General features: G+C 44.5%; 1 protein-coding gene and 1 long non-coding RNA gene across 2 annotated transcripts in view; one reads left to right on the top strand and one right to left on the bottom strand.

Moving 5' to 3' along the window:
- The first annotated feature begins 2597 nt into the window (after positions 1-2597).
- Positions 2598-8140, top strand: LOC125946199 (uncharacterized). The gene is made up of 4 exons (XR_007467454.1): positions 2598-2918; positions 3043-3109; positions 4053-4151; positions 4925-8140. It is a non-coding gene; the product is annotated as an uncharacterized LOC125946199 (long non-coding RNA).
- Positions 8141-10861: 2721 nt separating this feature from the next.
- The window catches only part of LOC119455312 (26S proteasome non-ATPase regulatory subunit 3), a 68788-nt gene continuing 66897 nt past the window's right edge, over positions 10862-12752 (bottom strand). The window contains exon 12 of the mRNA XM_037716714.2: positions 10862-10977. Within this exon, the coding sequence (XP_037572642.2) occupies positions 10900-10977 (78 nt within the window). The 3' untranslated portion in view covers positions 10862-10899. The remainder of the gene's footprint in view (positions 10978-12752) is intronic.

Here is a 12752-nt window from a genome sequence, read left to right as displayed (position 1 = left end):
ATTCCGTAGGGGTGTGGTGTCGCGAAGTTGCCATAGTAATTTTTTCTCATGAACACCTTGGATCTCCTGGCGCCGGCCGTGCCTTACTCGTATCGTCGGTGGCGTCGAATGAACAAGGGGACGTCCCTTTTGCCAAGCACGCCGATGTCCGCGCGAGCGCCTTCGCGCGCCTGATCAACTTTATTCCCCCTTGAGGTGTCATCGGTTGCCTCATTGGCTGTCATCGGTTCCGCGATCAACCTGCTTAATGAAAGAGATCTCTTGCTGAAGTGTTCATATATAAATAACAACTAACAGCTAAACTAAGAACGCATAGGCAGCTTTTTTTTTTAACTGTAGCACTCATTGTGATCACAGTTACACGTTGACAATATCCAGTAGGAGCACAGTACCGTTCGTACGCTACAAGTTTTTCATTGTAACTTCGCAGTTTTATTGTCGTACATTAAGCGTAGGAGCCTCAAAGCCGCCGGATCCGTTTATATGAGCGGGCATTCTCGCAGAGCGGGGCTAGAGTGTACCTAGCGGGGCGAAGCCTCGAGCAGAGACTGCGATGTGGGGGAGCGTGACGTCAGCGGCCAACGCCAGCGTGCGGGCCTAGGATGGCGTCGTGTGGTTAGAGAAGCGGGAGCAGATGCGCGCCTTGTGTAAAAGGATGACGTCGCGTGGGAAACAAAACATGAAGACGCTGGCTCGAGCTCTCGGCTACTACGCCACATCGTTCTTCGTTAGGTGGCGTCGGGAGTCTTCATACGCGGTGATTCGCATATCGTAAACAACCAGCGTAGTGGTTGCCGCGTTGGAGCTCCAAAGCAAACGAAGGTGTCTCAGCCGAACACAAAGAATGTCCTTAAGGAAATCAAGGTGTCCCAACAGAACCCCAAAGACGGACCCGTGCTTACGCATTTATAACGAACCCGCAACAGATCATGCCAAATTTTATTTTAAGAAACAATACAGGCTAGATATACCGGGTGTTCAAAATTAAGCTTTATGGTTTTCTTAAAATTAGGCACTGGGAGGCACGTGAAGACAACCTGCGCAAGTAAGCTATGTGGCCAGGGGGACACAAAGTGAGATGATAATTATCGCTGTCAGCAGCGAATTAACTAAAATTTATTAATTAACTTTTTATTGACTGCAGTAAGTGTGTATGCTTGTATTCAAAAGTTAGAGGCAGTCTTGTTTATACACAGTTTCACTTGGAGGAATTCTTCTAGCATGTCTGTGCTCCGAGATATCCAACTGCAAATTTTAATTGTTCGCATGATTACGCATGCAAGAGAGTGAGGATCGGCGCAAAGCTGCTCCCTGATGTGACGCGGCTGTTGCGTGCGTCGTTTAGTCTGACAAAGGGGCGGAGGCATTGGCAACGATAATAACTGTCCCCCTTCCTATCACGACTGGCGAAAAAAAAAAAAAAAAAAAAAAAAAACATCGAAGAACCCGTTACCGCTGTTGGAACACGCGACCGCGAAGCCTGTAAAGATGGCGGCAGCTGCCATGCCGAGATAATGGCGCGAGCGGAGACGCCAGAGGGCAGTGAGCGTGCGTAAAGGTGACTAGACGACCTGGCATGGTCCTTGCCTGGGCTACGCAAATAAAGTGACTGCTGATTCCCAAGTATTGTAAGTTTTATTGAAATCAAGACCAACAGCTGCACCATCAACAGCAGAAACCTTTTAGCTATGCTAACGAATATATTTCATACTGCCGCTTTAAGTTTGGTGTTGCATGCACAAATCTCATGACAACACTTCACCCATCAAGATGTCAATGCCCTAAAAATGTTCAAAATGCCTCCCTTCCACAGCAACGCAAAGCATAAACCGCTCTCGCGTCGACTCGATAACTCTGCGCAGTACGACAATTGAAATAATTCTTGAATAATTAGAACGACGCTAGAATAATTCTTCCGACTGATACTGTTTAGAAACACGACTGACTCTAAGTTTTCAATACAAACATGCCCACTTACTGCAGTCGACAAAAAATAATTGTTCAATTTTAGTTAATTGGGCTGCCCACAGCGATAATTTTCATCTCACTTTGTGCCCCCCTGGCCACATAACTTATTTGCACAGGTGGTCTTCGCGTGCCTCCCAGTGCCTAATTTTAAGAAAAGCATAAAGCTTAGTTTTGAACAGCCTGTATTATCAGGCACAGCCGCCAAGCACTTGGCTGTATTGGGTAACGTCCTTGTCCTATAAGCTCGGAGAAACCGATACCTGGCTTCGCTACAGGTCTTCTTCCTTTTTCTGGGGTTTTACGCGCCAAAACCAGTTCTGATTAGGAGGCACGCCGTAGTGGAAGGCTCCGGATTAATTTTGACCACCTGGGGTTCTTTAACGTGCACTACAACGCAAGCACACGGGCGTTTTTGCATTTCGCCTCCATAGAAATGCGGCCGCCGCGGCCGGTATTCGATCCCGCGGTCTCGTGCATAGCAGCGCAACGCCTGAGCTGACTGAGCCACCACGGTGAGCTGCAGGTGTTGCTCTAGCCGTATGAAACGCGGTTTTATGGTGAGCAGGAATGGTGAATTTCGGTAAATAAGAAAGGCTACTATCATCATCATTGACAAAAGCTGACCCCCCCCCCCCCCCCCCCCTCAGAAAAAACCTGGATCCGCCCCTGTGTATGTGTGTTTTACAAGACACTTAGATTGAACATAGTTTTCTACACAAGGGAATGCGGTGTGTAGAGAAAGCATGCACAGATCATGCGAGGCCTTTTGCATGACTCTGCAAAGGTTGTGTAAATCCAATCCACAGCAAATGTTATTGTTGGACCTTAAAAATATCTGATGGGTTATTCTTTAACTGCAGCCGCTTGCAAAGGACGATGCCACAGCAATGAGTCAGCCTTAAAGTGAAGCAGCTACATCCATGGGAACATAACAGCATCAAGATAAGCCAGTAAGTTGATGCACAGCTGTATGCAGCCATAATGCATGTTTCCAGTTTGATCATACCTTTTTTTATGACTGTGGTAGATGTCCCCCACCATTCCTGAAGTGAAGTATGCTTTTCTTATGTTCAGGCAGGTCTCTCTCAAGCCACAATGGATATGGACATCTCTGAGGGCTTGTCTGATGTGCTAGCAAAGGGTACTGCTACATCTGCTAGCGCGTCCCTGAATGATTCAGACATCACTGATGAGCCTTCCGAAATCCAACATGTCCTGGCATGTTTGATTGTTTTAATGATCACAGAGCTTGCTTAAGACATTTTCTCATATGTGTGCCTTGGTTCATTCATGTTCAGATCTGCTTTGCAAAAATCTGGTGTTTCCCTGTAATATATATTTTGGATTTCACCTTTAAAGTAATTATTGCAGTTTCAAAAATGCATATGAGACTGTCATACAGCTTTTTGTAAGATGTATTTTCTAAGATCTATTAGTAATGCTGAGAATGAAGAGAAAGATAGAACTGGTCAACCTATCATCAGCTACATTACAGCCCTTTTTTTGACACAGGTGACAAGCATACTGCGTTCAAATTTCATTGTTAACACTGGCAAAAGCAAGTGCTAATGAATGAAAGCCATATATGCTACATCATAATCTCATTTTAGTCAATCTAGGATAAGTACAAGATAAGGAAAATAAAACAAAGTGCAGCAAAGCAGTGTTATGAAAGCTTAAAAACTACTTTTTTTTTCAGTAAAGTTGGAATAAGGAAAACACACTCCTTATCTGAATTATACTTCAGCCGTGTCCTCTCATTACACGCATAATTAACACCCTTGCTAGGCTCCAACATTTACTACAGTAATAAAATTTATAACATGCCAACTGTGCTGGTAAGCTTTATCAACATCATTTTTTTGGTACAGTAGATAAAAAATACAGTATATAGCCACAGCCACTGATCTTCCTAACAATGTCCTGCTTGCTGGTCATTGTGCTTAAATTCTAAATGAGGCCAATGGTGTGGCTATTAGTCCTGGGTTTTAGCTTCAACTGTGCATCTGGTATTTCGTTTGCACGGTCAGCAATTTCAAGTTATGTTGCAGTAAGCAACATTCCACTTGGTGTATTTTGTCCAGTCTCCCAGTTCAAGGCCCTCCAGGACGCTCAAGGGTGAAGCTTCTGCAGCACTGCCTACACACAACCAAGCGACACCTCGAACAGCAAGGCATACTATGGTGAGGATAATACTCGACCACTACAATTTTTACATACTTGTTTCCTTAGGTAACTGCAAGTGAAGTAGCATATATTTTCGTGGCAATAACTGTTTAATAGCTGAAGCATAATAAATGTCACTAATTGAACTGCACGTGGACACTAACATTTATGATCGTGGCAACCATCTAATTAAAAGCTGAAACATTCATATTCGTCCGCAACAGTAAGAGTTTCCTCAGGGTTTGCATTAAACACCAATTAGCGGCCAGTAATCCTTTTTCAATTTCTCTTTTCCATTCAAACAACACGTTAACTAGAAGAACAACAGGTTTTTCACAATTTTCTATGCTCACTATTTGTTCGATCGGTCACAATGAGCCGTGATATATGAGCTCAGTATATTTTGCCTACTCAAACTAAAAGGCTTCTGTGAAACATCTCTCGTTGAACTATGCTATATTGGCCTCTTTTGTGTTAGTTGTTTGGTACTTTTACCTTTCCTGCCTGGGCCTAGATGGGCCTGCAATATTTAGCAAATAAGTAAACAAACAAAATCAAGTGGCACTAGCAAGCTCGTGTGGATGGCAGTTTTATGCCCCCACAGTTTTTAAGTTAACAAAAGTGTAAACGGAAATCGTCGTGAGCAAGGTAGTGACCTAAAATTAAGCATCATATTCTTCATAGCTTGCACAAGAGTGTATGCCACAACAATTAAGTACATTGTTCCGTGTACGTGATTTGTGTCATGTCGGTTGCTCATGCACCTGTTACAGCGTGCGATATTTTGCAGCCACAGCCAGCAGAAGACACGCCTGAAAAGGCCTTTCTAAAGCATGAAGTATGGCGTTACACAATTACAAACTGCAACCAAGAAGATGAAGGCTCTACGGCAATCCCATCAACAGCTTTTTCAAAAGGTTGCTCATCTCGAAGATGCCATAGAAGATTTATCTGACAATCGCATTCTAGGGAATGAGGATGTCGCCATATTGCAGAGTCTTGGTGGGGCAAAAAAGACTTTCGCATGCGTCAACTGCCACATAAGTCTGGTGCCAGCAATGTCACACGCTTACTCGCCAGAGCGCAGGCCATTTGCACTAACTTTGCATTTTTATTCCCCTAGAGCATACAGATTTGAACGAGTTGTTTTCAACACATGCCTCCCGCATCCAAAGACGCTGTGTAAATGATATCAATCCATTGATAAGGCTGCTGGCTTTTCAAAAGAGGCAATGACTGCATTGGCTATGAAGGTAAAGCATGGCTCTCCAGATTATGCAATCTGGTTGTGGATGAGATGGCCATTCAGAAAAATGGTGTGGGATGAAAAAAAGGTTTCATGGATATGTTGACATGGGCATCGATGTCAATGATGACAGCTTTCCAGTTGCCAAAGATGCATGTGTTTTAATGCTTGTTGCAATCAATGGCAGATGGAAGCTGCCGATTGGCTACTTTCTAGTGCATGGCCTTGGTGGTGAGCAGAGGCGCAGTTTGGCGCTGCAAGTTGCTAGCTTTGCTCACGAAAAAGGTGCACACATTGCGAGTTTGACCAGCGATGGTGCTGCAGCGAATTTGTCATTGCTGCACAGCCTTGGCTGCAAGATGGACCTGACTGAGCTGGATGCTTCTTTTCCGCATCCAGTGACCAAAAAAGCTTCTCTTTGCCATGTTGGATCCCTGTCACGTTGAAGCTACTGCGGCACACCCTGTTTGATAAAAAGGCTATTGTGATATGAACAAACAGTTCATATTGTTCAAACACATTGATGAGCTGCATGAAATCCAGTACACAGAGGGCCTACATATTTGGCAAACAAACTTAGACAGGCACATATTAACTGGAAAAACCAGCCCATGAAAGTCTCATTGTTGGCTCAAACGTTTAGTCAATCGGTAGCAGATGCTCTTAGTGACTGCAGAGCTCAGAAAAATTCAAAAATTTCAAATTCCTTGCCAACAGAAGAGTTTATCAGACATGTCAACAATGCATTTGACATTTTAAATTCAAGACATCCAAGGCAAGAAGAATAGAAAGGACCGCTGTGTCCTGAAAATGTGGCTCCTGTCACTGCGTATGTCAAAGAACTTATGGCCTACTTTTGCTCACTTAGGGAGTCTGCAGCTGGTAAACTAATGACAGCGACAACCAAAAGACAGGCTTCATTCGCTTTGTGATGTGCTTTACAGAAAATGGCCTATTGGCATATCTTCTGACTTCCAAGCTCAGTCAGGATCACCTTGAGTTACTTTTTGCTGCAATAAGATCATTTGGGGGCTGCAATGACAACCCAACAGCAAAGCAGTTTGCAGCAGCATTGAAGCGTCTGATAGTTCGCAATGAGGTCAAGGACATTGATGACAGAAATTGCTTTCTATTGGAACACATCGAAATTCTCTTTGTACGCTCCTCTGAAAAACCATCCTCCATCGATCTAATTAACTTGACTGCCCCTCGGAGAAGCCCTGCAGCCAGTGAACCACTCACGGAAGCAATTTTACAAGATCATGGCTACTCTGCCGACCCAGGCAGGGTGTCCGAGCTTGGGTGTCTGTGACTCGCAGTACAGGAAAAACTGCTACACAAGTTTCCTCGTAGGTGAATTATGTTCATGATGGCCCACACAATTAATTCCTTTATCCATCAACTTCGGCTGTCCCACCAGGTTCTATGTTAAGGCATTTGTTTTTTGAGTGACGTTGTAAAGTGCATACATATATTGTTCAAGAGCGTTGTATGCAGATGTCAAACTTTTATAAAGGAAAAATGAGATACCTTATTGTAAATTTTTCAAGCAGATGTTTGTTGTCTTGATGAATGCTGTAGCTTGAATCACCTGCATGCAAATTATGCTTAAACAATTGTTCTGTTCAGCCTAAGCTAAACAGTGTGGACAATGACGGTATGTTAGCTGGCCTACCTTTCACTAGAGCAAACTGTGTGATGACAATGGACATGCTGTGAATGCTCTCACTGGATTATGTGTGAGCCAAGTATACTCTTGAGGATGACAATGTTTTTTTTAAAATGTTTATCCTGTATGTCTTTTACCTGACCTTTGTGGAAATTTGCCTATGTCACCTGGAATACCGTTGGATTTACTATATTCAAAATAATTTAATGTGCTCACTCTGTTCACTTGCTTTACAATAGCCTTTTATGATGCCAGATTCACTGTAGCCACAAACATCTGGTGTATACCACTCAGTGTTTTAAATACCGTGAAATATTAATTCATTTGAGGTTCACAACGTAATAGAGCCGTCGTCTCTTAATTTTGCGGTGTGTTGGCTCAGCTTCGACGGTGCTTTTTTGTAGGTATGCGATACAACATAAGCTTTGTTGTACATTTTACTTCCCACAAAATACATTGTATTTTAATGTTGACATACTTAGTTTGTGGGTCTGACCTCACATCAATTCTTTGAACTTTGACTTTGTGAACTACCACTTTTTTTTTTGATTTCTGCATATGTATTGCTTACTTTTCTGACAAGCACAATCGCCGAAACATTTCAATATTTGTGAGGACAGCGCACATTACTGTATAATTGTATATTATACAATTATAGCCCTATATTGAAGGCGTTGCATACAAGGCATTGTAAGCAAAACTGCAGCTACATTCAACTTAAGGAGGACAGCTGATCCGATTGACGTTTTATTAAAGGTATCAATACTACGTGTCATAGTTTACTTTGTATTACACTATACAAATGTCCCGTGGCATATAAGTATGCTAATACTGATACCGAAGAGCAGTGGCATTATAAGTTTTCCTACTTGCTGTTTATAATTTTTTTTTGTGTATTATCCTTGCAATGTGCTTCATTTAAATTATAAATGTGGCTTCCTTCTGTATTTGTGTGAAATCTTCTGGCTTCCATAGGTGCAATAAACATTGAATAAAGAATGAAACAATTACTGTTGTCATAAAAATGTGCTTTCCATAGTACAAGTACACTAGCAACACAATGAATCCACAAGTACAAATGAATGCTGCCATTTTTCCCTTGCCGCTATGTATTCAGTTTTCTTGCCGTTTAATTCACACTAGCAGAGGAAGAAGGGTCCCCCTGGCAGTGTTTGATTCTAGGACATAATTATGCTGTGGGGCTATACTCGTATTCGAAAACAGCTGAACAAACTCTAGATAATGCATAAATTCCGTCCATTTGCTATTTGCTTTATTATATAACGAAAATGGATCCCTGAGGCGCGTCTCAACAGCATCGTCGCACCACACAATCTTGCAAAATAGTGCATGCAAATCTGAATAAATGGCGACGACTTCGGCGTTTAGAATGCAGGCTATTTATTCCTCTCAAAATAAAGCACGCACACCAGAGCCTTTTATTAAGCGAAAATGCGACAAAAAAAAGTGTCCCTCAAAACATCTCGTTGCTTTCTAGGTGCAAGACAGCGAGACAAAAATTAGCAAGATAATACGCACCACAGCTTAAGGTGCACAACAGCTGATTTGACGAAACTTAAGGAGTACGTGGGAAAAATAGACCACTCTCGGGCATCTGGGCGCGTTTCGAGCCGCGAGCGCTGGCAACTCCACTAACCGCGGTGGTAAGCGGAAGTGACGCCTTGAAAATTTTCTGTCTTCACGAGTCAGGCGCCCCAGTCTTGCTCCACGTTTCACGGCATCGCATTTCAAGCGAAGAACGACGAGCGCAGTGGCATACGGGCCTCCAAGCCTGTGACAGCAGGCGCCACTAAAGGTTACCACGTACCAAAAAATCACCAATGCTCTGGCAACCTTGTGGGCTTATTCCTACCCAAAAGGCACCGCGCACGGGGCCCCTGAGAGAGGAAGGGGCGACTTCAGAGGAGGTTGGCTTGCCGAGGCTAGCGGAATCACGTGACGCTCCCTCCTAGTATTTTTACCTCCATGGCCCCCGACCATAAGATGCTTTGCATCTAAAAACTGCGCCTGGTGATGACGTCACCGCGCGTTGTCTAGCAACCACCTCGCAGAGCGGCGTGTGCTTTGCCTCCTCTTCGCGCCGTGCACACTTTCCCTTAACATGGGACGTTAAGGAGAGCATGTGCACGGCGCGCACTATGCTCGGCAGAGAGAAACGGAAAATGAGAGCGAAAGAAATTGTAGCAGCACCGAGGCAACCCGCAGAGCTGCTGCAGATGCCGTCCGCATCGAACCCGCGCGGTGTCCCTGACTGCAGCCGGCGCCTCGGCAGGTCACGACCAGCCACGCTCCGGCAAGTATGGAGGCGCAGCTTGGCCGTGGCATCACCGGAGAGATAAAGCTCGCAGCCGCCGCGACAGAGATCTCGTTGACTCTGTGGCGAGTACATGTAGCCTTGACATGGGGCGACCACAGATCCGGACACCCGAAGAAGCCGCCGCTCATCTTGAAGCGCGGCCAAGCGAGAATCTGCACGTCGGCGGCTACGTGCCGATTCGGAATACCATGCCTAGCAGCACTTAGCATTTCCTAGGAAAACTTAGCCAAGCCTAGTAAAACCCGGAAGAAGCTAGGTCGATCACCAGCTCCGCTGTTTACTCCAGCCTTGCACCACTAGTGCAAGCTGCCCACATTTTTTTTTTCTGTGTGTGCCGTAGAGCTATAAATATGGCCATAAAAACCTTTATCAGGAACATTCCTCATAGTACACTTGAATGACATTGCACACTGCTTCTGGTTAAATCTGTCTGGTCACGCTGTGCGACGCTGGGCTGGCGCCGTTTGCGTGCTTCTCATCTGGCTGGGTTTCCTCTCCGGCACTGTTGATCAACGACGTCGTGAGACGCGACGGCAGGAGACGCCCGTAAAAATGCTGAATGTGGGGCGAATTTTATTGGATATATCCATTTGGAGATCATACTGATCAAAGTACATGTGCATGGCATGGCGGAGCATACGCAGAGCTGAGCAATGTGGCACGTACTGAAAAGGTTGCTTACCCTTTACGAGTCCACATACCAGACTACCGACCGCTTCGTACCCTCGACACCAGGACTCCACCCAAATAACACCAGCACGACGTGCAAATTTCAGAGTGTGTATAGTGCTTGGAAGCATTGCAAGATGGCACAGTGAAAGACAGCCTCTTTAGCAACTTTTTGCCTTGGTGTTTCCTTCCCCAACTAACCAACGTATTGTCAACTGCTGTTGCATATCTCTGGCAAATGCTCCAAGTGGGCAAGAAATCGAACTGTGGCATCGTTGGGGCCATTCTGTAAAACATACTTCTCTAGTTGGCCGACACCTCTCCTGCAAACCCACGTCTGCATTGTTTTCGCTTGTGCTGGGGCAACCCCCTTACCTTCTGAAAATATTCTCACGCCCCATGACATTCCACACTGAAGCAGGATTCTTTGATCTCCACGGTTCTGCTTCTGGGCTGTTCATCTTCACTGCTCCAAAGTTACCATATGTCCAATTAGTTTCGTCACCTGTACCTGTCTGCAATTAAGTATTTTGCTTCGTCATACTTTCAGTTGCCCCTCTACATTGCAGTGTGTGTTTCATTCACAGATGCAGATTGCTGCTTATGCAAGCTCCAATGTATAATTTGTAAAGTTTTTGTTAGGGGCGTGCGAATATCCAAAACCTTCGACCAACGAATTGATTATTGCCCTATTTGATTCAGTCCTCGAATACAGCAGTCACATAGTTGTGCCGCAGATTATTTGCAGCGTGGAACCGCTCTTATGATGCCCATTTTTTCCATGAGCAAGAGACAGTGCATGGAGGCCAGTGGAGGAATATCATTTTTACTGCGCGGCAAGCCCTAGGGAAAGCCGTCGTCCTCTTCGTCAGCCATCTCCTTCGCATACTCCAAGTCCTGCTGCTCGCGCTCCCGCCGCTCCTGCAAGAAGGATTGCATGAATGGGTTAATGACAGTACACTGCCACAAGGGATCTTGGGGGGGGGGGGGGGGGGGATTCCGTGGCGTTCACAAAAGGGGTAGCAATCCTCATAGGAGAGCTCATTAAAAACTAATGGTAGTGCTTGACAATGCACCAACACACATTGATACAGAGCAATGGCGCTTAAACAGTCTGTCTTCTGTACACTCTTCTTCAGGTATACTGAACAATTCCTTGATCTAGCGGCTGCAAGAAAGCTGTAGTGTTCAGAGGTAAGAAGCGCAAATGTTTGTGAGCCCCAACAAAATGTTGAGTGCACTGCAATTATCTAGCACAATTAGTGCTTTGCGCGCTTTTGTGGAAAAGTGGCGGTCCAGTTCATGCAGCCACATTTGGAAGATCTCAGTCATCCAGATCTTTCGATTGATGCAGCAGTCCATCGAAAGATTCTTATTTATGAAGCACTTCGGCTTTTCTACGTCGCAGATTGTTTTTCTGTTGCCTCAAGTTTGCTCGTACAAATACCTAGGTGTCCACATTACTGAAAACCTTTCATGGCAAATGCACACAGAGCACACCATTCGAAACACAAATCAATCACGTGGTTGCTTAAGGCCTAATTTCTCGCTCCCCCTGGCAGTCTGAAACTCTTTTATAAAACATTAGTGCATCCTAGATTGGAATACTATGCGTCTTCTATTCGGGATGCCCATGCTTATTCCTTTTCTATTGGAGCAATCCGAAACCACTGTGTACACTATATATTCGCTTGAACTATTCATGCACAGCTGCTATCACCCACATGAAATCGCCTCCATTTCCACGATCTGTCACTGTGTTGTAAAATTTCCCGTCTCACCTTTTTATAAAATTTATCATTTTAACCCTGTTCTACGCGACTCCCTTTTTTTGCCACCCGTACATACTTCCCATCACAACGACACCACCGTTACAAAGTCAGAGCACCTTTAATGCTGCCGCAGTGACTTCTACTTTCACTCCCACCACAAGCTCCGACTGTAACCATGTTCCCGCGGCCATTGCTTCGATCACAAATACAAATGCCTCGAAAACTGCCACCACTGGAATGATTGTATTATCCTGCTCCATTTTTGTTCTGTATGTTTTACCCACTCCTCACTGTAATGTCCTGAGAGTAAATGAATAAATAAAAATAAATAGGTTACCATCAGTGGCAGCCACCAAAACAGCCATCCCCTCTCTGCTCTGCTTACCACCAACTCAAGGGTTAAGTGCAATATGTAATTCTATCTAGCAAAGCTCTGTAGAAGAATGCTCACTGCATTGAAAATGTCACAGCGCTCAGAAGCAGTAGGTGTGCAGGTGTTGCACAACACCTACACTGATGGCGCATTTCTTGTTGCACACGCTTTGAAAGACCAGCCAGCGTCTTTTCGTGCATCGCTCAATCTGCCTTCTTTCAACAAAGAACACCAGAAAGAAAAAAAGAAAAGTGCAGACAGAACTTTACAGAAATGAAAAAAAAAAAAAAAAAGCTCCATGATCTCCACAACCACACAAGCAAAAAGCACCAGCGAAATGGCAGATGGTAACGACAATACAAAAAAACAATTATTCAGTAAAACACTTTATTCAAAGCTGTTCAAGATAGGCAATTCAAGATATGCAATGTTTTGAAATAATAGAAATAATGAAAACAGAAGCCCTGTTATTTTTCGGGGCTGCACATAAACCACACGAAGCGTTTTAAAAATGCTGCCAGTACAGTATTTACTCGCGTAATGAACGCACC

The sequence above is a fragment of the Dermacentor silvarum genome, chromosome 6, assembly GCF_013339745.2.
Source record: "Dermacentor silvarum isolate Dsil-2018 chromosome 6, BIME_Dsil_1.4, whole genome shotgun sequence".
In the NCBI taxonomy this organism is placed as follows: Eukaryota; Metazoa; Arthropoda; class Arachnida; order Ixodida; family Ixodidae; genus Dermacentor; species Dermacentor silvarum.
The sequence above is the reverse complement of the archived record's forward strand: the minus strand, read 5'-3'. Positions and strand labels throughout refer to the sequence as shown.